The 21,866-nt window shown below is 34.1% G+C and overlaps 1 protein-coding gene across 1 annotated transcript in view; it reads left to right on the top strand.

Annotated features, from left to right (window-relative positions):
• Nucleotides 1–21,866, top strand: part of CNTNAP2 (contactin associated protein 2) — a 1,032,011-nt gene that overhangs the window by 488,990 nt on the left and 521,155 nt on the right. The window contains exons 5-8 of the mRNA XM_053975055.1: nucleotides 3,979–4,182; nucleotides 6,475–6,659; nucleotides 9,902–10,045; nucleotides 15,653–15,917. Of these exons, the coding sequence (XP_053831030.1) occupies nucleotides 3,979–4,182; nucleotides 6,475–6,659; nucleotides 9,902–10,045; nucleotides 15,653–15,917 (798 nt within the window). The remainder of the gene's footprint in view (nucleotides 1–3,978; nucleotides 4,183–6,474; nucleotides 6,660–9,901; nucleotides 10,046–15,652; nucleotides 15,918–21,866) is intronic.

The raw sequence follows: 21,866 nt of genomic DNA, 5'->3' as shown, positions 1-21,866 counted from the left end.
CGCTGTCTGTCAGTTGTACAGAACTTTTATATCTTTAATCCAATTGAAATATTCTGTACAGGCTTTGAAGAGTCAATCATTCAGAGATCAGTAGCAATTTAAAAATATGTGCACATGTTAAATTTGTAATTTAGGAGGAGAAACATATTGCCATGGTTTTTGTTCATGGTATGGTAAACATTTTTCTGGAAAGCACTTTGCTGTTCTGCTTTATTTTGATCGCTGTTATTTTACTGTGTCAGAAAGCAGGGATTTTTTAGTAACTCCAGGCAGTACCTTGATCACAGCAGCTAAGTAGCTGTGAAGAAGTATCAGTATCTCATGAGTCTCTGTGAATGAGCACTTCTTCATTCTTAAAGTGCTGGCATTGAAGATAGTTATATTTCTTTCATAAGAAGTGGAGTAAATAGAGAATTTCTGGAACATGAGTCTGATTTGGGGCTGTTTCTTCATAATTAGTTGATATGTTGTTTTGGAGTATCAAATAAAATACTATCAAATAGATTTGATGCCCTGACCAATTTTTGCCAAATCCTGCATGTAGCCAAAAGTACAGGACAAAAGCATAGGTAGGAAGACCTGTGGCTGGGGATTTAGCTTCCTTTGAGATTTGTGACTAGGGTCACATTTGTCACCCAATACCCTGTCAATCTTTGCAAGGCTTTCTGTAATGTTTTTTAGAGGAAAATTGATGATGCATTAACTAATGAAAGGACTTTAATGTGGTCTTAAGCATTTACTGTGATAAGGCCTAAGACATCTATCTAGCCAAAGGAAATTGGTATTATTTTTTTACTGGTTCTACACTGTTTTCCAATCTATCTATATAATAGGAAATCCAGTACGGCAGAAATCAAATTGCAAGTAATCAGATTTGTACTTCCTATTTCCATGTAATTAAGAAAAAATCTCAGGTTTTCTTTCCCCCTTCCTTCTTCATTTTCTTCTTCTTTCTACTCTTTCTCTCACGTTTTTTAACTTTATCATTTCTTATGAAGGTTTTCCCCATTGCAGCAGTAGCCTCTGAAAACAGTCACTGACTGCAGGTGAATGTACTTAGGTGTTTTTCCTACTAATGCTGATAGATCAGTGGCTAAGGAGGAGAAAAATTATATATTTACACTGCAGTTATAAGAATTATATGGTTTACTGTCTGAGCAGCATTCTGCACTATGATTATTATCATTATATTAAATATCTGAGTGTCATCATAGAAAGAATACAAATCGTTACTACAGTCTACATAGGATAACTCTTAAACGTAATTACTGTGTAATCTTCAGGTGATTGAATTATCATTCAGACTCATGCTGACAGTACAGCCATGTATAAAAAAATCATCTTAATCAAAGATTACTGCAGTTTCTTTTTTTGATTGAATTATTTTCAAAACATGGTAATTCAGGGACAGATTCTGGAAAAATTGTGCCTTTTTACTCAGCTTTGTTAAAGTGTATAATATAAATTTTCTTCAAAGAATGAGTACACCTATGCAACTGTAACAATGATGTAGGAACAGAAGGGATACCTGCCTTGTTATGGAGGTCTTGTGAATCCACAAAACCACATGGTCCTGATCAGCTGTGGGTCAGATCCCTGATTGTTAAGCCAACTTTTTCAGATGTTACAAAGTGGTACCAGCTGGCCTTAGGGGAAAACTGATATACCGCATACAGGAGTTTCTCTAACAATCAGGAAGTAAATTTAAGAAATATAATGGAAGACAATCTCAGACATTGCATGTGGAATCATCTTTTTATGATATATATTTGGTACGAAGGTTACTTAAGGTGTTATGTCCATCAATTTTCTTTCATTTATAACACTTGTGCCAGGCAGTTGTATGTAGATTCAAAAGAGCAGGATCTCTATAGCAAATTTGCTTTACATAAAGGTAAGATTTTTGTGACAAAAGGTTGACTTTCATACTGCATTTTTTTCTATAAATAGATTTCATGCTTTTCTAAGAGTTGGTTTTGTTTTTTTTTCCCATAAACTACATACAAAAATCTCAAGAATTAATTTCTCATATCTCTTGACAGAGTTTGCAAGGCAAACAAAACCAACTGGTTCATATAATTTTTGTTACATTATTTTTCTAACAATTTATTTTGTTTCTTAAAAAGAAGTAATCATTCCAGAAGTAATGGATTTACTTGAGTCATGATAACCCCACTTCTGAAATTCCATTTGTTACTTCTGAATACTTTGGCCTCTATGCCCAAGTAAATGTGTCCTCTTTCATGCCGGTAACTTCTAAAGGGATTTATTGCAGAACAAATAAAACATACAATTTTCATATTAAATTTTGAGCTGACTCCCATGGCTGGAATATGTCATTTGGAAAAACCAGATCAGGTTAAGAGTTCTAGGTGTACTTAAAGCTTAATACATATTTACTATTGAAATTTGCAATTTAAGACGTGTTTTATAAGAAAAGTGATATTTCTAATATATATTGCTGAATTCTGACAAAAATGAGATGTATGGTGATAATTATGGCATATCACAGTCATTTCTAAGGCTCGTATTTTGCATACTGAATAAAATTCTTCAAAATTTAGGTGGTATAAACAGTAAGGGGATCACAGTTTATCACTTCTTCAGAAGTCTTTGCAGGTTTAGGAAGACTTGGCCATATAAATTCAAATTGAAATATATGCAGTTAGGCATAGTATACATAATGTTTTAATGGAGTTTTGAAACAGACTTCTGTGTTAATTACACAACAGAAATGTGTTTTTCTCTGTTTTTGAGAGGGGTGGAAGTTTTAAATTAATTCCAGCAATAATAACAAAAACAAGTTAGGAATTTTAAAAAGTTGCAAGCAATCACTGAAGAGCAGACCACAGAAGAAGGCAAAAAATCAGATGTGGTTGAATAATATATGATAAAATGCCATCCTTCTTTTCATTCAGAGCATGAATGAATATAGTGTGTCAATCAGGAGTATAAATGCTTTTGAAAAACAGGAAGAATTTTACTTAGCAACTGTTCAATTGTTAGTTGTCAACAGTGAGGATGAAATGTTCATACAAATAGTTGCTAAGATACTGGTAATTTGATTATTAGCAACTTACAAAGGGGATTTCTTAAATATGTGTCATTTTTTTAGAGATAAATATCTGTTTGAAATCTTTTACAGAACTCAGCTTAAGTGGCAAGATTCAATATTCAACTAAATGCATCTGTTGAATGGAATCCAGTTCTGCAGCTATTTTTACTGGGACCTAGCATCCAGAAAATTGTGGAAAATTTGTGTTCATACTTTAGAGTAGAGATTGCATAAAGAAAATAAGAAAAACAAAATTTTGTAGTGTTATTATGCAATATGTATATATGGATATTGGATTGACCTTAAATGTTTGCATCCCTCAGTTTCCACATATTTTTAACAAAACCAAACATGAAAATAATTAGTTCAAACGCTGGTTTTTTTTGGTTTTTTTTCTTCTCAAAATTAGTTGAGGTCACAACTTACCTGCCATTTCATGAAATATACAAGGCTTTTGTCTGTTTTATATAAAGTCTAAAATTGCCAGGCAGTTATTCTGGGCTCATGTTTTATTGTTTACAGTCCTTGCAGATACCTATAATGAATTTTAAAGAGGTATCAAATGATTTATTAGTGACCACTTAGATGTTTACCTTTCATTTTGAGCTATAATTAGGTAAATGTACATGGCAGCAACTGTATTTGAGAAAAAATGAAAGTCATTGACTACAGTTGTAGCATTTTTCCTCCCAAATCTGATTTATTTACATTTTTACTTTGTGTGGATTAAATTTATATTCTGCCTGCTTCTTACTTTTTATGGTATTAAATTGTGGACAAAAGAAAGTGTATTTACAATGCATATCACATTTGCACTTTTTTTATTCTGTTCATGTACAATCTGCACATGGCATGTCTGTTTTTCCAGTGAACATAGGAATATGCAATTGCTCATCAATGATTTTATTTTCTTTTTCCTCTAGGGGCTGATGTCATCAATTTTGATGGCCATGTAGTGTTACCATACAGATTCAGGAACAAGAAAATGAAAACACTGAAAGATGTCATCTCTCTGAAATTTAAGACCTCTGAAAGCGAAGGTGTAATCTTCCATGGAGAAGGACAGCAAGGAGATTATATCACCTTGGAACTGAAGAAAGCCAAACTTGTTCTAAATTTAAATTTAGGTATGTTTTCACTATTTAGTTTTGTGGTAGTTTTTAACTCTCCTACAAAAAATTTAGGACAAACATTTAATCCTCTTTCCTGCAGTAATTTGATAAACTACATCATTTAATACAGCTAATTTGTTGAAAATGTTGTTAATTCCCTTCATATATGTTGGGGGAGTGTGCATGAATGTTTAGTTCCATCCTGTCCCTTTTACTCTGTGTGAGATACTCTGAAAAGAAGCTCATACAGGAAAGCAAGATCAGCAATATATTGTTATTACTGCAAACAAAAAAGCAAAAAAATAGCTCACTAGAATTATATTTGGTCTCAGCTGTGGCTTTGTGTGAGAGAAGGACACTGTCATCACTTCTGGAGGAATAAAGGTCACACTTAGGTAGAAGAAGAAAAAAATAGTATCAGTCTACTAAGCTACAGGTTGCATGAAGTTGGAGTTCAGCAGCCTTCCTAGAGTCTGAGAAGGAGGGCTAGGAAAGGAAAAGAAACAGATTGTTTAATCAGGCAATCTTATGATGAAGTCCAGTACATATTACTCTAGTTCCAGTCCTCCCACTAGAGGACTACAGACTCATAAGCGACTGGATTTATAAAGTACATTTATTATGAAAAAGACCCACATTTATCTGGTTTCAGGTATTTTTTCCATTCAAACAAAAGAATCTTAGAAAAAGATTTCATGCAATTTTCCTTAGTTCTCTTATAGATACGTGAAGTGTAAATTGTTCCATTTGTTATTTACATTGAAAAATACTTATTTCCACTAGCATTTTCTACTGTTCTTTTTCTAACAGTCAACATGAACAGATGATGAGGTAACTATAGCAGTTACCTATTTTTAACAATTTTAATTGCAGTAGTAACCCTTTCATTTCCTGTTCCTCTATAACATTCAGCACAAACTGTCTTCATTAGCTATTATAACTTCTGTATGAGTTTGGTGAGGATGTTCTTAAATCATTAGGCTGATAAATGGGACTAGGCCTTGTGACATACACTCAGTAAACATGCAATGCTTTATGGTATTATTATTCCTCTGTCTGAGAGTATTGTCTTTGCGTCAGACACAGCAGAAAAGCATGCTCCTCTTGCTTGGATCTTGGTGAGATCCAGTGACTTAGTTTCAAACACCAGGGACTGGGGGTAGGATGGGGAGACAGAAGTGGATTTAGGTTTCACTTCACTCTGCATTTGAGCTTGTGTTGAAGAAACTGAGGCTCAATGACACACATGCAATTTTATTTTGTTTTTTAACCAACAGGACTATTAGCCTTCAGAATAAAGGCAGGATGGTCATTTGTAGGGAAGTAATGTCTTAAGCCATGGAAATGGGATTTGCTAGAATGTGTTTTCAGCATGCACAAACTTTAATGTCTCAGTTGCAGGCATTAAGGGTAAGAAATTCTCAGCCTCAGAAATGCTTTAAGTCCTCATGTATTCAGAACATGGAAGATTGCACTGAGTTATTGAGCAGTGCAGCAATTTTTTACACTTACTGCTGAATTAGTCATTTGCTGCTCCAGTTGGGATCCATGCTATCAACCTTTGCTGGCTTAGCTATGTCAGTCAGATGGCAATGAGATGTGATCTCTGACTAGCACAGCTTCACTGGCAAAACCCCCTGGATAACACAGCAGAGAGTTGCAAAACTGTACTCTTGCTAGTAGTTTGACTTTCCGAATAGGAAGATTGCTTCAGGATAACAGACCAAAATAAGCTGTATTAGCAGAAGATGGGTTTTGCTGTTGGCTGCATTGAGCCTTTTCCCCTCTGCTTGATGGTAAAACGATACTGGTAAAGGCCACAAAGCATAGAACTCAAGAGTGAGATTTTGGCTGTTTTTGCCAAAAAAACAGCAGGGTCCGTGTTATCAGGGTCCGTGTCCTTCCCCAACATTCATAAGTCAGTACAGTTCCAATGCAGCTCAGGATCTGGCCCAGAGGTGACAGCATTTTTTTTCTGTGGAATAGAAGAAAAAGCACAAAACCCTTGATGAAAACATCTTTACAACTGGAATTTGGTATTGCTTCTCAGGTACATTTCCAAATAACTGCTGTTATGAATTTATACATATATTTAGGCAGTTCAGTGATCAGATGCTTGCTGTATTTGTCTAGCTATTTGTATTGGTGGCAGCAACTCTCCACTGGGCAGATCCCAGCTTCATAACACACTGACTTCCTCCAGTTAATTGCATGTCTGGTATGATTCAGGTGAAACATTGACAAAGAAAGAGGAAAATGTTTGCCTAACTAGTACGAGGTGAGAAATGCTATTGTTTCTGTTCTCAGGCAGCAACCAGCTTGGCTCTATTTTTGGGCACACATCTGTGACAACAGGCAGCCTCTTGGATGATCACCACTGGCACTCCATCATCATAGAGCGCCACGGGAGGAACATCAATCTCACCCTTGACAGACACATGCAGCACTTCAGGACAAATGGAGAATTTGATTATCTGGACCTGGACTATGAGGTAGACAGTGAAATTTCTTTCTGCTCATTCAAATTTGTTTTATAAAGCCCAATAAGAAAGCTAACATAATTTGTTTTCTTAATTATTCATGCATTTGTTTTGATTACTTATTACCTTACATTTCCTGAAACTTTCTTTCCAACAGTGTTCTCTCTTAAGTGTAAATTATGTTTCTCTTAATTAGCCTACCAAGTCCCATCTGGTGTAACAATCATCTCTGCCCTTTGTTTTAAAGTGGGAGATGTGTTATATTCAGCAAGATAAGCATACATGATTTTAAAAATCTCTAAAAGCAGCTGCTCTAAGCAGGAAGTATATTTTAAAAAGTTTGGTGCAATCTATTGTTCCACTCAGGTGATAATTTTGCTCTTGAATCAGAAAGGCTTAATCTGTAGTGTCAGAATTTATTTTTAGCAAAGGCATCAGGTTAGAATCTTTTTATTAATATAGATCTTAATCTATCCTGTCTTAGGTAGGGAGATACTTCCTTGTATTTTCACAAATATGGCATCCGTAACTTCTTTTGTGAAAGAAGCAATGAAGAGTTAGGAAAATTGTAAGAAAACTTGTTTAATCAATCAGGTTAATGCACACAAGTGCTGGTAATAATTAATTGTGGATTTATTGTTTGATTATACTACAACTTCAGCTATTATAAACTTGCTCTGTTCCTCTAATCTGTACATGAAATTCAGCACATTGTTTATTGCAATCTTTTTATAATATTTTCTTACACTCTTTACTGTCTCTAATGAGAATTAATTTGGTTGGCTGCATGAAATATGTAACTTCCAACCTTACAACTTTTTAAGATGTAAGAGGGAATATAAATGATGTCATGGAAAAAAGTTTGAATTAACTTGTGTATTTATTTATATTTTTACAATTTTTTGACCAATAATTTATGAATGTTTGAAAAAAGTAATTATAATTGTAAATGTTTCTGAGTCAAATATTTGATTATATTCCAAAAGATGTTTATGAATACATTATTTGCTGGCAACTCTAATAAGAAAATAACAAGCAGATTTGCCTGTACCTCTGTTAATTATTGAGCACTGAAGATCTGAACTGAGCCACTTAACACTCATATAAATAGATTTTATTAAAGGCTTTCAAGTGAATGCACTACAGAAAAAGGCTGAATGCCATAAGCCAGGGTTGTGCAAGTTGTGCACCTGTATATATATATATATATATATATATATATATATATATATATATATATATATATAAATATCATGTTTGCATAAAAAACATATTGCATATAAAAAGTGTATCCCCAGTAAGAGCTGAATTCAGTTCATTCACCTTTCCATCCTCTCTGCATAAAGAGATCTCAGTGGCAGTTCTCAAAGATACATTTCATTTTCCATATACATGGATCTCCTTGTGTTTAATTGAACTTATTTGAGTGTGTCTGTATATATGTCTGCGGTTCATATAAACTCAAGAGACTTAATCTCTTCTCCTTCCTTTCCTCACTATTATCTCACTGGTTTTGGAGCTAGACACCACAGACTAAATTTAAAGGTGTTGTCTTAGAGTTAACAGGGAATAAAGCCAAAGGAATCAAATCTATTTTTCATAGACAAAATAGTTTCTAGGTTAACCTCTTGCAGAAAAGTTAAGTAAACACAAAAGAGGAACAAGTATTAGTTCTGATTGCATTTTTCAGATCAAAAAATAGTCCCGTAAATTGCTCTTAACTCTGTCATGTTGTTTTTTTGCTTCTTCTTCTTTTCTTCAATTTTTTAAATTTAATTTTTACATTCGATTTAATCCAAACACATGATTATAAGATGCAAAAAATGTTTGACAACCATTAAAATATTACAGTCCCATTCTTCGTATGAAGAGCTGTATCTTCTCGAAAGTCAAGTCATGTCAATTTACAATACCCAGGATGTCCCCACAAGACTTTCACACACCAAAAGCTGATGTGTGTGGTTTATAAAGGTTTTAGGTTTCAGTGGTATAGTTTTAGTTCTTTGTATATGCCAAGTGGAAGCCTCCTTTTTGGGATAGAAACTGATATCTCACATGCATTTAAAACTGAAAATGTCAGCCTAGAGCTCTGTTTTCTTGCTGTTGGTAATAACAAATGGAATGGACAATGAATAACGTTTAAAAGCTTCGTTCTGCCAAATCTCAGCAGTAGACTACAAATTTACATTTTCCTGAACATTTGTGGGGCAGGAAAGCAAGGTGTCATTACTATTTATACCATCATCTAATAGATATAATTACCTAAACTGATTGCAGGGACTAATCTCATGAGCCCCTTATTCTTGGCATTTGGGCTGCAAAATATTAATGAAAACATGTAACATTATTCACTTCCAATAATTTTCATAAAGAACATCATGTGGCAGAGACCTGTATCATATCTATGGAGTTGCAGAGATACCACTCATCAAAGATAGAAACCCAAATATTTACACACTTAAAGTGTCCATGTTTTTAGCACTATAGATTATGGATAACCCAGAATCAATTACCCAGGGTAATGACATTCAACTGTAAGACAAAAACCAATTCCTATTTGAGTTTGATGACTGACTCCTTGCAGTGGTTGTCTTGATCTTCTCTAAGGAGATAATTTCAACAGATAAATCAAGGGGTAACTCCTCATTGACTATAAGTATATGACAAAAGCATGTTCTTGGTAGTGAAAGGTCCTTCTGTCTACCAGGGGATTGCATCTTTAACTATGTGATTCTGTAAATTCTTCTGAGTGAAGTAGACATATAAGCATTACAGCAGAATTATATGCCACATTAGAGCCCACTACTGCTGTGCAGTAATCTGAGCTCTGGCACACAGTTAGAGCTGAATGATTTGAATCAGATTATCTGGCTAATTTCATGTCTACTTTTGTTTAGAAAAATAATGTGATGGAAATGTGTCCCAATTTCCTTGTTTGAAATGCTTATTTTCCAATAGCAATCAGAACAGTTCACATATGAATTACTGTGATGTGTGTCTGTTCACTGTTTGGACAATTGGAATAATGCTTGGGTTTAGCTACCATAAATAATTAAAATTAATTACAATTCTTTTTCTGCTTTTGCAATATTTATTTTGATACATCCTTCTTCTGTAAGGAGTGCTGTAAAGAGTGCCAGCTCTCTATTTTGCCATGGTTGAGTGTTCAAAGAAAGCAAATACGTGTACAACAAAATTCTTTAAAAGTCTTTGCCTTCCAGTAATTATCTACCATTTTTCTGTTTCATTTGAAGATAACCTTTGGAGGCATGCCTTTTTCTGGCAAGCCAAGTTCTAACAGTAGGAAAAATTTCAAAGGCTGCATGGAGAGCATCAACTACAATGGCAATAATATCACTGACCTTGCCAAGAGGAAGAAACTGGAACCTTCAAATGTGGTAAGATCATAATTTCATGGTCATCTACCCTTCTGCTTCTCCTTCTAAAGAAGACTAGAAGGTTTTTGAGGGTGTCCAGATTATATTCTTGTGATATACTGCAATAATATAAAACACAGAGCAAATTTTACCACAAATCCAAAGATCTTATTGTATGTACATTTGTGACTTAAAAAAAAATATTATCATGTATGAACATTATATTTCTGGGGTCTTGTTTCATCTTCCAAAAATTATCCTTTAGTGTAAGTCAGGTTGTTTTTTTGTTTGTTTGTTTTTTTTAAAGAAAATCAACTGAAGCAGTAAGTGCTTTTTCCCTTTCTTCTCAAATTATAGTAGTCCAAAACTAGTGCAGACAAGATTTATTGTTAAATGAATTGCAGCTTTCTTGCTGCTTTCTTGTGGCTTTTAAATCCTGGTAATATTCTATCCCTGCTGAGCTAGTTGGATTGCTTTAGTGCAAAAATATTTGGATGAGAATGCTTCTACAGTCTTTTCTGATACGTCTGAAAAACCTCAAGATATTATACTTGAAAATTATTATTTGCTTATTAAAATTACAGAGGTTATTAACATTTTACTCTATTTTTGCTGTGGCTTAAGTTTTCATAGCTGCTTTCATGTTCAGACTTGTGGCTTTATGGGTAGGGTGATTAAGAAAGAATGTACTTTAATTTCTGTGTTTTTAAAGTTCTAAATGTTCCTGAAAATGCTTGCTGGCATATAAGGCAATGTAAGTAAGAAATAAATGTATTATTTCCGTGAGTTCGAGATGGTTTGAATAAATTTTCAAGGCTTTCTTCTGTACAAGCTTACACACTTCACAAATTCCTGCTAATACATAGGTTTACACAATTTCATTATCCCTTATGTAATAAATTCTAAAGATATGCATATGCAGTGATGATGTCATGCAAAGGATTAGTCATTCTTGAATAGTAAAACTGAAGTTTCATGTCATTGTATGACTAAATGGTCAAGGAAATCCAAAGGATAATCATGAGTATGTGATATTTGCCTATACAAACTCAGTAATACAACCTAACATCTATAAACTTTTCTACACATAAATTTCATTCATATTGTCAAAGGCAAAGAATATAATATATATTCTATGCATTAAGATTCCAGTTTTAAAATTTTTTCAACTCAAATGAATGAACTCCTGAAACTTTTTTTAATAATTTTTTTCATAATTACATGAAATTTCCTTCATGCAGGGCATTTTCAGCTTTAATGTAACCATGATTTTGAAAGATTAATGTCTGATTTAAAAAAGAATCTTTTTACAGGAGCAATCTTTCCATTTTGCTCAATCAAGTCCACTGCAGGTTAGCAGGACATATTCTTAAAGCCTCCTCCTGAACAGAAGTGTTGCTTAAGAAGCTCCTGTAATGCAAATCCTGTCCTTTAAAGTCCTAGTCTCTGAAAAGTGTGACATAGATAGCAGACATGTAAAGTCTCTAAAAAAATCATATTTCTGATTGTTTCTTACTTTTAAAATTCTGTTACCCATACCATGAAAGTTAAATCCACAGAAGAAGCTCTTGCAGAATTAGTGCCACATCAAGAGGTGATATGCCAGTTTAATTTGATGCTTCTGTTGATTTCCAATTCTGAGAATCACTAGAAAAATAGTAGTGACCTTTGTTTTCAGTAGAAGTACTTAAATTGCTTCAGCTCATCAAAAGCAAAATCAATTTTACTCTAACTAAATCAACATGGATTTTTATGTTTTTACAAAACCATTTTTCTCCTAGTTTTTAGCCTGATTTAGCAAGAGAAATAGACTTTCTTGAGCCTACTGTTGTTGTTAAGCATGTTTATGATGATGGCACTCAAGCAGTCCAACAACTCCATTGTAGGAGATTCTATAAAAACACGTAATAGGAGACACACACCTTCCCCTTAAAAGACACGACACACACAATATAATGTGGCTGAATACAAGCAAAGTAATCTGCTGGTTGTGAGAAGTATTACAAGGAAAGGATAAATTTAGAGAAAATAAGGATTTTAAAGGGGTAGGAAAAAAAACAAAATAATATTCCTAGATGAAGACAGTTGAATTTCAGAAGTCATGCAGTGAAAGGGACTTGACCAATTAATTATAAAAATTGAGGAGGCCCAGAAAATCAGAGATTATAAGAAGAAGGTGATCTTTATTTTTCTCTGAACAAAATTAAAATTTTTAAAAAAATTGTGTCTCATATACATACTTGTTATGAACAAAAAAAGCACAACCAAGCACCATTTGCTTTGTTGAAGTTTAAGAATAAAAAGACAAATTAAAAGTATTTTAAATTTAAATAAAGTCCAATGCTGACTTTAGTAACATATTTTATTTAAATTCAGAAGGTAAAGGGGAAAAATGATTTTGAATCTTTTGTGATATTTAAGATGGTATTAGTGTATAGGGTATTGCCCATACTATATGATCCTTCCTGATTTAACAGGTAGTATGGCCTTAATAAACTTATTACCTATCTTTTGGGAGCTTCCTATTCAGCCAGTAGGTCTTTTAATTGGGAACAGTATTTACAGCAGTATTTTACAGAAGGCATTACGTTTGAATGTGGATAGGCAAAATTGATTTATAAGTAAACACGAATCTAATTTGCTATATAGTTGAAAGATCACGGTGCACAGCTCAAGCTACACAAATTAGGTTGTTTTCACCTTTTCCCTGCCAATGTATTGTGAAAAAGCCTCCAATAAGACCAAGAGTTTCAATACAAATGCACAGTATATATTTGATTTCCAGATGTCATTGCCCAGAAAACTATTCAGTAAGTCACTCTGAATCTACAAAAAATTATCTCATTCTCTTTGAAAAATGAAGAGGCTATTACAGAGACAAGCTGCAGATTAACTTTAAAGCTTGACCTAGAACTAGTGAGTAATTTATTTAAGATGGGCTGTACTTAAAAGAGGAGTCATCTTGTGAACTACAGTCATAGAAGGGATTAATAATCCAATTTGTATTAATCTGAATAGCTCAGTAGGGAAAATGCTAACTAGCAGAGAAATTAGAATTATGTGTTACTTTCTCTAGAAATTTTTAATGCAGCTAGGTTTTTCGTGGGAAATGCATTCACTGATGAAAAAGGATTTGAATGCATTCCATGCAATTAACATTTATAGGTGTTATGAATGCAAGTATCCAAAACATCAGGATGACAGGAGAATGTCAATTGGATATAAAAGCCTTCTTGTAATGAAGAAATTGTTGGTTCGTCTTGGTAACAAGGCAGCAAAAGGAAGGAACTCTTTAAAAGTCTAACAGAATGCACTCTGAGCACTTCTTAGTTGATGTCTGTGACTGAACCGTGAGATAACATCTCTCAAAAAATGATGTAGCCTTCTGTGTCTACACAGGACTGCCTTAATTATGTAAGAGAAGTTGTTTCTATGCATAGGGTGACCATTACACTGAGAATGATAGCCAAGGCTTACAGAGATTATTTCAGACACTATCCACCTTTTTTTTTACTGTATGTAAAATTTGTAATTTAAGCACAAGTATTCTGTAGCAAATTTAGAAATGTTTAGATTAAAACTACTCAAACAAATGAATTACCTATTTTGATTTCATGCCTTGTTGGTTAAAAATGTAAAATTAAAAATCTCTAGGCAACTTTTAAACCTCACCACCCTCCCCCCCCCCCCCCCAAAAAAAAAAAAAAAACAACAGTGGAATTTGGGCACAGGAAAAGAATGTGACTTGTAACACCGATATTTTATCATAAAACTTAGGAACAAATCTAGGAGGTCACTTTAAAGAAATCTCTAATTCCAGATTACTGGAAACATCAGCGTTCCTTAACTGATCATGGAGGCTGCCAGCTTGATACTATAGTTACTACTAATTCTCTGGCCTTTAGAGGTAGACTCTGTACAACTTCTGATGTTCTGCAGGAAAAAGAGGTTGTAATGCAAAATAATCAGAGTATTTATCCTAGTGGTCAAGAAAATATTTTTATTCTTTTTTTTTTTTACATGAAAATCCAATATAGGAAGCTAATCTGACAGACCAGTTGTATCTCGCTATTATACACATAAGGTGTTCTCTGATGTGATGTTCTTTTAAAAAGTGATGGGTATGGACATTGGAAAATGAGTGCTAAAACTTGCTTATTGATGTCATCTGTCATTTCCAATTGAGTATAATTACTTCTTTAAAGAATTTACTTATGTCTTTCCTGCCACACATTTTCAGACACAAAGTTCGTATCTTGCTTCCAAATTCTCTACTTTCCCTCAAGATGAATTGTCAGATGCATTTATACACTATGAATACAGAAATGTGACACAGAAGTCTAAATCAGGAAGTCAGTAATATGGAATTTAAAAATAATTATACAAAAAAGATTACGACTGACTTCTACTGGGATTCTGAACACTGCTTAGGTAGACCACATCTCTAAATATCTATATACCTCCAAAAATGTTGTTCAAGTCTTTTTTTTTTTTTTTTATGTACAAATAAATATCAGAGGAATTACTATCTTGATTTTAGTAATAATTTCTGTACTGGATCAAATAAAATTCTTTCTTCCCAAATAGAACAAAAATTGCCACATAATTTCCACCCGCAATAGTGCATGATAAAGCCTAAACCATAGGACAGGATCCACTTTGCCACATATTATAGGAATTCTTCAGCAGAGGAAGTTTCCCTGTTATATTTGCATTCATGCAGTAATAAATTCATTCTGGACATAGATTATTACAAAGTATGTTTTCTAAGGAAAAAAAAAATGGCAATATCCTACAAATATTACCAAATGGTAATATCCTACCAATTTGGTCTTTTGTTGTGAGAAATGACATGAGAACCAGAGATAAGAAGTCGTGTCCCTAATTCTGGTCTTATTTACAGTTATATTTTAAAGCCTTGTAGATCAACAGTTGACTGGATCTTTTTTCAATTTCCTGAAGAATAATATTTTACAGACTAGAATCTGCAGTTTCCTTTACAGATTAAATTATTTACTATCCAAAAATACTGGTGTTGTTCATGATAATCTACTCCAAATCCTTCTGCTTCATGAATTGGAAATATTAGCATATGTAGTATCATGTAGTTGAAAACATAACAGAGAGGCTGACTGTTCAGGTATTATACATCATTATTTTGGAACACCATGCATTGTATTGATTGACACATTGATATGAGGGTGTTTGGAAATCTGCACTAATTTTTTATGCTGTTCTGTTACAGGTTTCTATGGGGACCACAGTTTATCTGTGCCCAAGTTTATCTGTGATTAATTTCTTTATCTTTTAACTAGAAATAATAATGCTTTCATCTAAGCTTGAGAGACTACAACTCTTCAGGGCTGACTGCTTGTTATTTTGTGTATGTATAGTACATTACAAAATATAATGGGGCAACTGCTAGAAAAAAAACCCAGAAAAATCAGTAACTATTATAGTAGCAACAATAAAGATAACATTAATAGCACATTTTTAGATGCAGTGTGCATTGATGACAGTAGTCTCTAGGTTGAATGAGATCTAGAATACTTTTCTAGAGGTAGTTTTGAATTTAGTGGAATCTTACCATTTTGCTTTTTCTTTTTTTCTTTTTTGTGTTTTACTTAGGGAAATTTAAGTTTTTCTTGTGTGGAGCCACACACAGTGCCTGTCTTTTTCAATGCCACCAGTTACCTTGAGGTTCCTGGTCGTCCAAGCCAAGATCTGTTTTCAGTCAGTTTCCTCTTCCGGACCTGGAACCCAAATGGACTTCTTCTCTTCAGCCACTTTGCAGATGACCTGGGGAATGTTGAGATTGATATAAATGAGGGAAAGGTCAGTGTCCATATCAACGTCTCCCAAGTGAAGAAAAACCGGATAGACATCTCATCAGGTAAGTGATTTGTGGTTTTTAAATTTGCTATCATTTTGGTTGGTGTTGTTAAAAATCATTATGTATCTAAAGACTGGAACCATTTTTTTACAAAATTTAAAATTTATATTGCCACTAAATTAAATCCTTTACTGTTTCATTGAGTAAGAGGTACAAGAATGTTGAAATAGTTGTTAGATTTAAAATAAAAATATATGAATGATCTTATTCTGTCAAAAAATCGCCCCTTATCTATAAGGTAGCATTTCTTCTTGTTTCTTCCTTCCTTCTGTCTTGCAGTTTTCTCTGTGAAAATATTTGGTTTCAAAATAGGTGTGTACTCCCTTTCTAGGTGTAGTCTAATAATTAGACTATTCCTAATATTGTCCAATAATTAGGGAATCTCATAAAAATATAGAAATCCATTCATACCATAATTATTTGTATGGATTTTTTAGATCTACATAGCTATCCTGCAAAAACTTATATTTATTTCAATGCTTTATTGTTATTTTGTTGCAACAGGCAATTCAGTGCCTGTGAAATTAATTGTATGTGTGAACACAGAAAAGGAAAATATGACATCTGCCAGGTAAGGCAGCAGAAAGAATGCTGTTGTTGTATAGTAAATATCACAGCAAACTTCTTTTTCCCTTCTTCTGCAGGGAATTAACAAATGTCATGATATAAGCCTACTGGGTTTTCTACAAGTCAAAATGGTCTGCCTTTGGCATAAAGATTTCTGACCGTTGTGGTCCTATTGATAAAAGGTGCACAGTTTTTTCATTGACTATTTTTAACAGCTGACAAAGGAGAATTTCACATGGTCAAGTGTGCAGCCTTCTGCATGTGAAGGATATGAATAATTCTATAGGGTATTAATAGACTCTACTGGGAGGAACGCAGCCTGGCTATCACAAAATATTAGACTAACTAAAACCACAGTCTTGATGCAAATCTGTTTTGGGTTCCATATCTGCTGTATTTCTGCTGTCATCTGTAATAGCATATTTTACCAGGAGCAAGTGAAAGTCTCTTAGTATTTCTTCTATATGCTTCTCATAGTTTACAAACTTGCTTACATTAGCGGCTTTAATTGTCAGTTTTCAAGTTAACATGGGGACATCAGTACTTCATTCTGGGTCACAGTGTAATGCTGGTTATAGAAGCAGTAGTTGTACTGACTGGTAGGACTCACACGGGAGAGCTGTAAGTTGATGTGCAGGTGGCAGAGTCTTGTTCCTTCACAGCTCTGCAGTTAAGGTGCTTATTTGGAACAGAGTTCTGGTCTGTCTGGTTTTATTTGTCACAATTTCAATTGAATACCTCAAAGTTGTATGCACTGACTCAGGGCACTCTAACTTAGCAGGTACAGATTTCAGATAAACAGGAAAGTCTAGCCTCCTAATTTTTCAAATACAGGTGAATTCCCACTTTTCTCACTTGTAGCTGGGCACTGCTTACCTCCTTACCCAACTACTCCTTTATGAAGTGCTTCTTGATGACTAGGAGGGATCAGACAGTAGGAGAAATGGTTTTCTTGTTGACTTGACAGAACTTTCTTACCTAATTCTTGTGAGCATTTTGTTTAAGGAGAGAAAGGCAGCTACAATTTTATATATTTTGATGACATGTTGCAAAAGTAAAAATGAAATAATTATGCATTGAAGTCCAGCGAATGAAGGGATACAATAAAAATGATAAAATAAAAAGCAGGAATGCAAAATGTTTAACTTCTATGTAAAGTGATCATAAGAGGTTACACAGCATGCAGTGGGAAAACATTTAGATAATGATAGGTGATTCATTGAAATGATGAAGCAGACATTGCTTTGCATTTAAAATTAGAGAAATGGAGAGCTGCCATCAGGCAGTCTGTTCTTAGCAGTTTTCTTTGTTTCCCTCCCTTTCCTGCTGTCTGTTCAGTTTTTGTCAGGGATCATTTTTCCATGGTGTTAGCAGATCCCAGCTAGAGTCTCATTTCATGTTATCCTTTGGTCTTCAAAAAGGCACTTAATTGTTCCTTCATTTATTTAACTGCATGTCCCACCTGCTGGAGATTTCACTGCATTCAATTCTGCATTAAATTCTCTGTCTCTTGATCAATTTCATTCATCTTTATTGGCAGGATAAGTCAACCCACTATTTTATTCTTGGAAGATGAAAAAGAAAAATAATGTTGGTATTATTATTAAAATGGTCTTGTGTATCTGAAGCTTCTTCTCTCATTGTCTGGGGTTCAAAATTATCTTTAGTATGAGACATTCCTACTCTCTGTCATTCTTTAGTTACCTCTCTCATTCTGTTGTTACCGGTTTTTTTTTTTTTTTAAACACAGTTTATATTTGCAACAGAAGTTTCTAGAAAATTTTCTATAGATCACTTCTGCTTTTGGCAAAACACATTTTATTTTCTTCTTTGGTTTGGTTAGATGCTGTTTACCTTGCTGCTCCTTTCATGCCTTCAGTCACTTTCAAACCACAACCTCAACTCTACACATCTCATAATTAAATCTATCCACATTATGAACGTTTCATATTTATTTTACATGGGCTGAAAACAATTGTGGATGGTTGTATATATTGTAGTATATAGTAGGTACGATTTATGTGTTACAACTAAAAAGCAACTGACTTTTGTGTTGACCTGGTGAACCAGAATTTTAGGTTTTAAATTTACATGTCTGTAAGTTGTCTGAGAGTGACCAAATGACTAGTCCATGACCTGTCCTAAGCTTCAGAGAGGTAAATGGTAGAGGCAATAAAGAGCAGGTAAAAAACAGTAATAAATGCTTTACTGTGTTAGTAAGGTGTACACTCTGATACCCATAACAAAATGCTACGTGTAACAGAATATTTTACATTATTATGCACATGAACTTTCAGTTTGTATTGCATATCAGAAGGACAAAGATGATTAGCCCTTGTAGGCCAGAGTAACTGCCTGATTTTCTTCCTGAGCAAATTATTTTCTTTTTTTCATCATCTTGTGAATTGTACTTTCAAAACAGGTTTCTAAACAGTAAGAAATCCGTGCCCTGCCCAGCATTCTGTTAAGCATCCAGTAAGCACTGCTTAGCTGTGAACAGACTGGCAAAACTCTTGCGCATAGTCAATAACTTTGATTTTGCTTTTTTTTACATTAATCTCATTAAAATGCTACCACTATTTGATTGATGAGAGTTATATTAATAAACTTGCTGTTAGTAAGAGGAAAATCAAGCCTACTGAGAGCTGAAATAAAGATTTAATTAGAAGAAATAAGCTACTGACTGTGCAGAATTACACAGGTGAAATACTTAAAGCTTGTGTATAAATCAGGAGTTAAACATCCTATTGACTTTTTCTCCGCAAAGTAAACTTTGATTAATATCTTTACAATTGTGTATGCCCCAGCATAGGGATTAATAATAGGAAAGAATCTCAGAAAACAGTCAAGAGATTTATCTTTACTGCTCTGTATAGTTTTGGACTAAATTCTTGGTTTTGTCATTATGAGATTCAGGCAAACTTTCTAGAAATTGTTGGATTTACACAAGGGATTGATGGAAGCAATATCTAGGCTGACAAGATGGAAGAAAAATGTGATCTTTTAGATCTTTTAGAACTTTTTGAAAGCAGATTTTCAATATAGTTTTGCATATTAAAGAATTCTGATATTCTGCTGCAGTTTAAAAGTAACTTAGTGTGAATACATACTAAGAATCTACTCAGTATTTGTAATCTTGCAATTAGAATAAGTTGTTGATGAAGATCTATTTATTTATAAGCTTCAACAAACCAATGTCTTCTTTCTTGGGCACAGAAAAATCAGCAACTGGAAAATGTCATACTCCCATGCATCTCTTGGCTATGAAAACTTTTTATGAAACTTTTCCCAAAGCCATATGCAAATGCAGTTCAGTGCAGGGTTAAGCCACAGCCCGTGTCCCAGTTACCTCCTTTTCTTCCACTTAGTTTTATCTACCTGCTTCAGCCACTTAACCGAAATTTCTTCTTAATGAAACCAAAGTTTTCTGAAGCTTTCAACATGGGAAAAAATGGGCAACATTAAAAAACACAGAGTATTTCTTTGCTCAAAGAAACAATAGTAACGTTCAAAACAAGACTCCTGAGGCATCATCTAATGCCTTTACAATACATTTTTAAAGCAAACCTCAAATCCCTGTTTCAATATAGAATAGAACGTTCTCTGCCTCTTGAGAGAAGCTGGGTTTTCATGATGGCAGATTCTAAAATAATCTCTTGATTTATCCTCTGTTTATTTTCCCACTCATCTTTTCATAGGCAGTTTTGACCTTTCATATCTAAGGATTCTCTGCTTTACTTAAATACTAGATGGTCTGTGAAGATCCCATGGACTTTACCCTGCAGTACAGATGATAAGTCATTGCAAAAAGGACATAATCTCCTTCAGCCCATAAGAAACAGAGAAATTTTCAGAGTCCAAAAATTAACTTGAATTCATCAGCTTGGAGCTTCTTTTTTCCCACTCCAACTCTATTAGTTAACATCTTGTATTAGCTGCTGCTCAAGACTTCAGTTCTGTTCTTCCTGTCAAGCATAAACTTATTAAAACTTGGGATATGAATATCTTTTTGTCATATTTATCTGTATTAAATAAATCAGCCTTCTCCCTGTGGAATCCCTGGGAAGCTTTCCATCCTTCTGTCTTTCTGCTAGATCTCAAGTCATCTGAATTGCAGTTCATTTATATTTTAGACCTTGGGTTAAGATAGCATCCTTCAGGTAATAAAATGTCTCTCTCTGACAGATCTAAAGTGGTACTCTTCCAGTGACAATTCCCTGGGGCACTTTATGTGGGAATCAAGAAGTATTTTTGCCTTGGTGGTTAAATGAAGGCTTAAATAGGGAATGTGTATACACAGAGCACAAGTGCACTTCTGGTGGGAAGATAAAATTTCCCACCAGGTCTTTCTCACATTACTGGTAGTAGATTGTACACTGAATGTTATTAAGTGGAGGCAGATACCCCTGAGGATCTTGTCAGCATGATCGAGATGAGAGACAGAAATTCTGTCCATGAAAGACAGAATGATGACTTAGCATCAGACAAGTCTGAATATTAGAAACTTAGAATGTTCACACATAGCCAGGTTTTTCCCTCTGTTTCTTTGTATATTTTTAGCTATTAACCTTAAGCAGTGAATGCAGCTACATGAATAGGCATTTGTGAGTTTGAATTTCACAAGACTGAGACACAGAAATACTTGTAGTAGTTATAGTTATTTTTACGACATATTTTCCCTGTAGTCTGGTTTATCATCTCCATACAGTAGACTCAAACCAATCAGATCAAGAAATAGAGTTCCTGATTGCAGGCTTTCTTTATGTAAGAAAACTGATGAGTTTAGTTCAGGAATTTGTGAATTCTGCTTCATCAGTCACTGGAGAGTTGCCTAAAAAGCACAAATGATACATTCTAAACCATAGATGGTACCATTTTCAGATATTTCCCTGAGAACAATAAAACTCTCTATTGGTTGAAATGACATTTTGCAAGGATTGAGGAACCCAAGAATCAATAAACTAGGGTGTTGTCCTTGATAAGCTTTCTCAATTTATACAGGAGGCTGAAGTCCAGTTTACTTGTTTTGGTCTCATTTCTTCTGGGCTGTTGAACAGAGTTAGAGGGACCTTAGCTGATCACAATTTTAGCATGAAAGATGAGATAAGGCTTTTTACAACTACTATTTAAACATTCACTGTGTTGCATTGAAATTTCTTTCAGGACAAAACCCCTGAAATAGTGGTTAAATGATAATCCTAACTTGCTGCTAGAAGGAGCGCAATTTATGTGAGTAGATCTGAACAGAACTATCTGTTCTAGATAGTTCTATCCCTTCTAATTATTTTTTAATTCAGTAAGTTTGACAGGAAATTGACTCAATTTTTGCTGCTTTCCGTATTGCCTTTTTTTACTACACCTGCATCAGCTATTGCTGGTCTG

The sequence above is a fragment of the Vidua macroura genome, chromosome 1 (genome assembly GCF_024509145.1).
Source record: "Vidua macroura isolate BioBank_ID:100142 chromosome 1, ASM2450914v1, whole genome shotgun sequence".
NCBI classification, from domain to species: Eukaryota; Metazoa; Chordata; class Aves; order Passeriformes; family Viduidae; genus Vidua; species Vidua macroura.
Note: the sequence above shows the minus strand (reverse complement) of the source record. Positions and strands in the feature narration are given on the sequence as shown.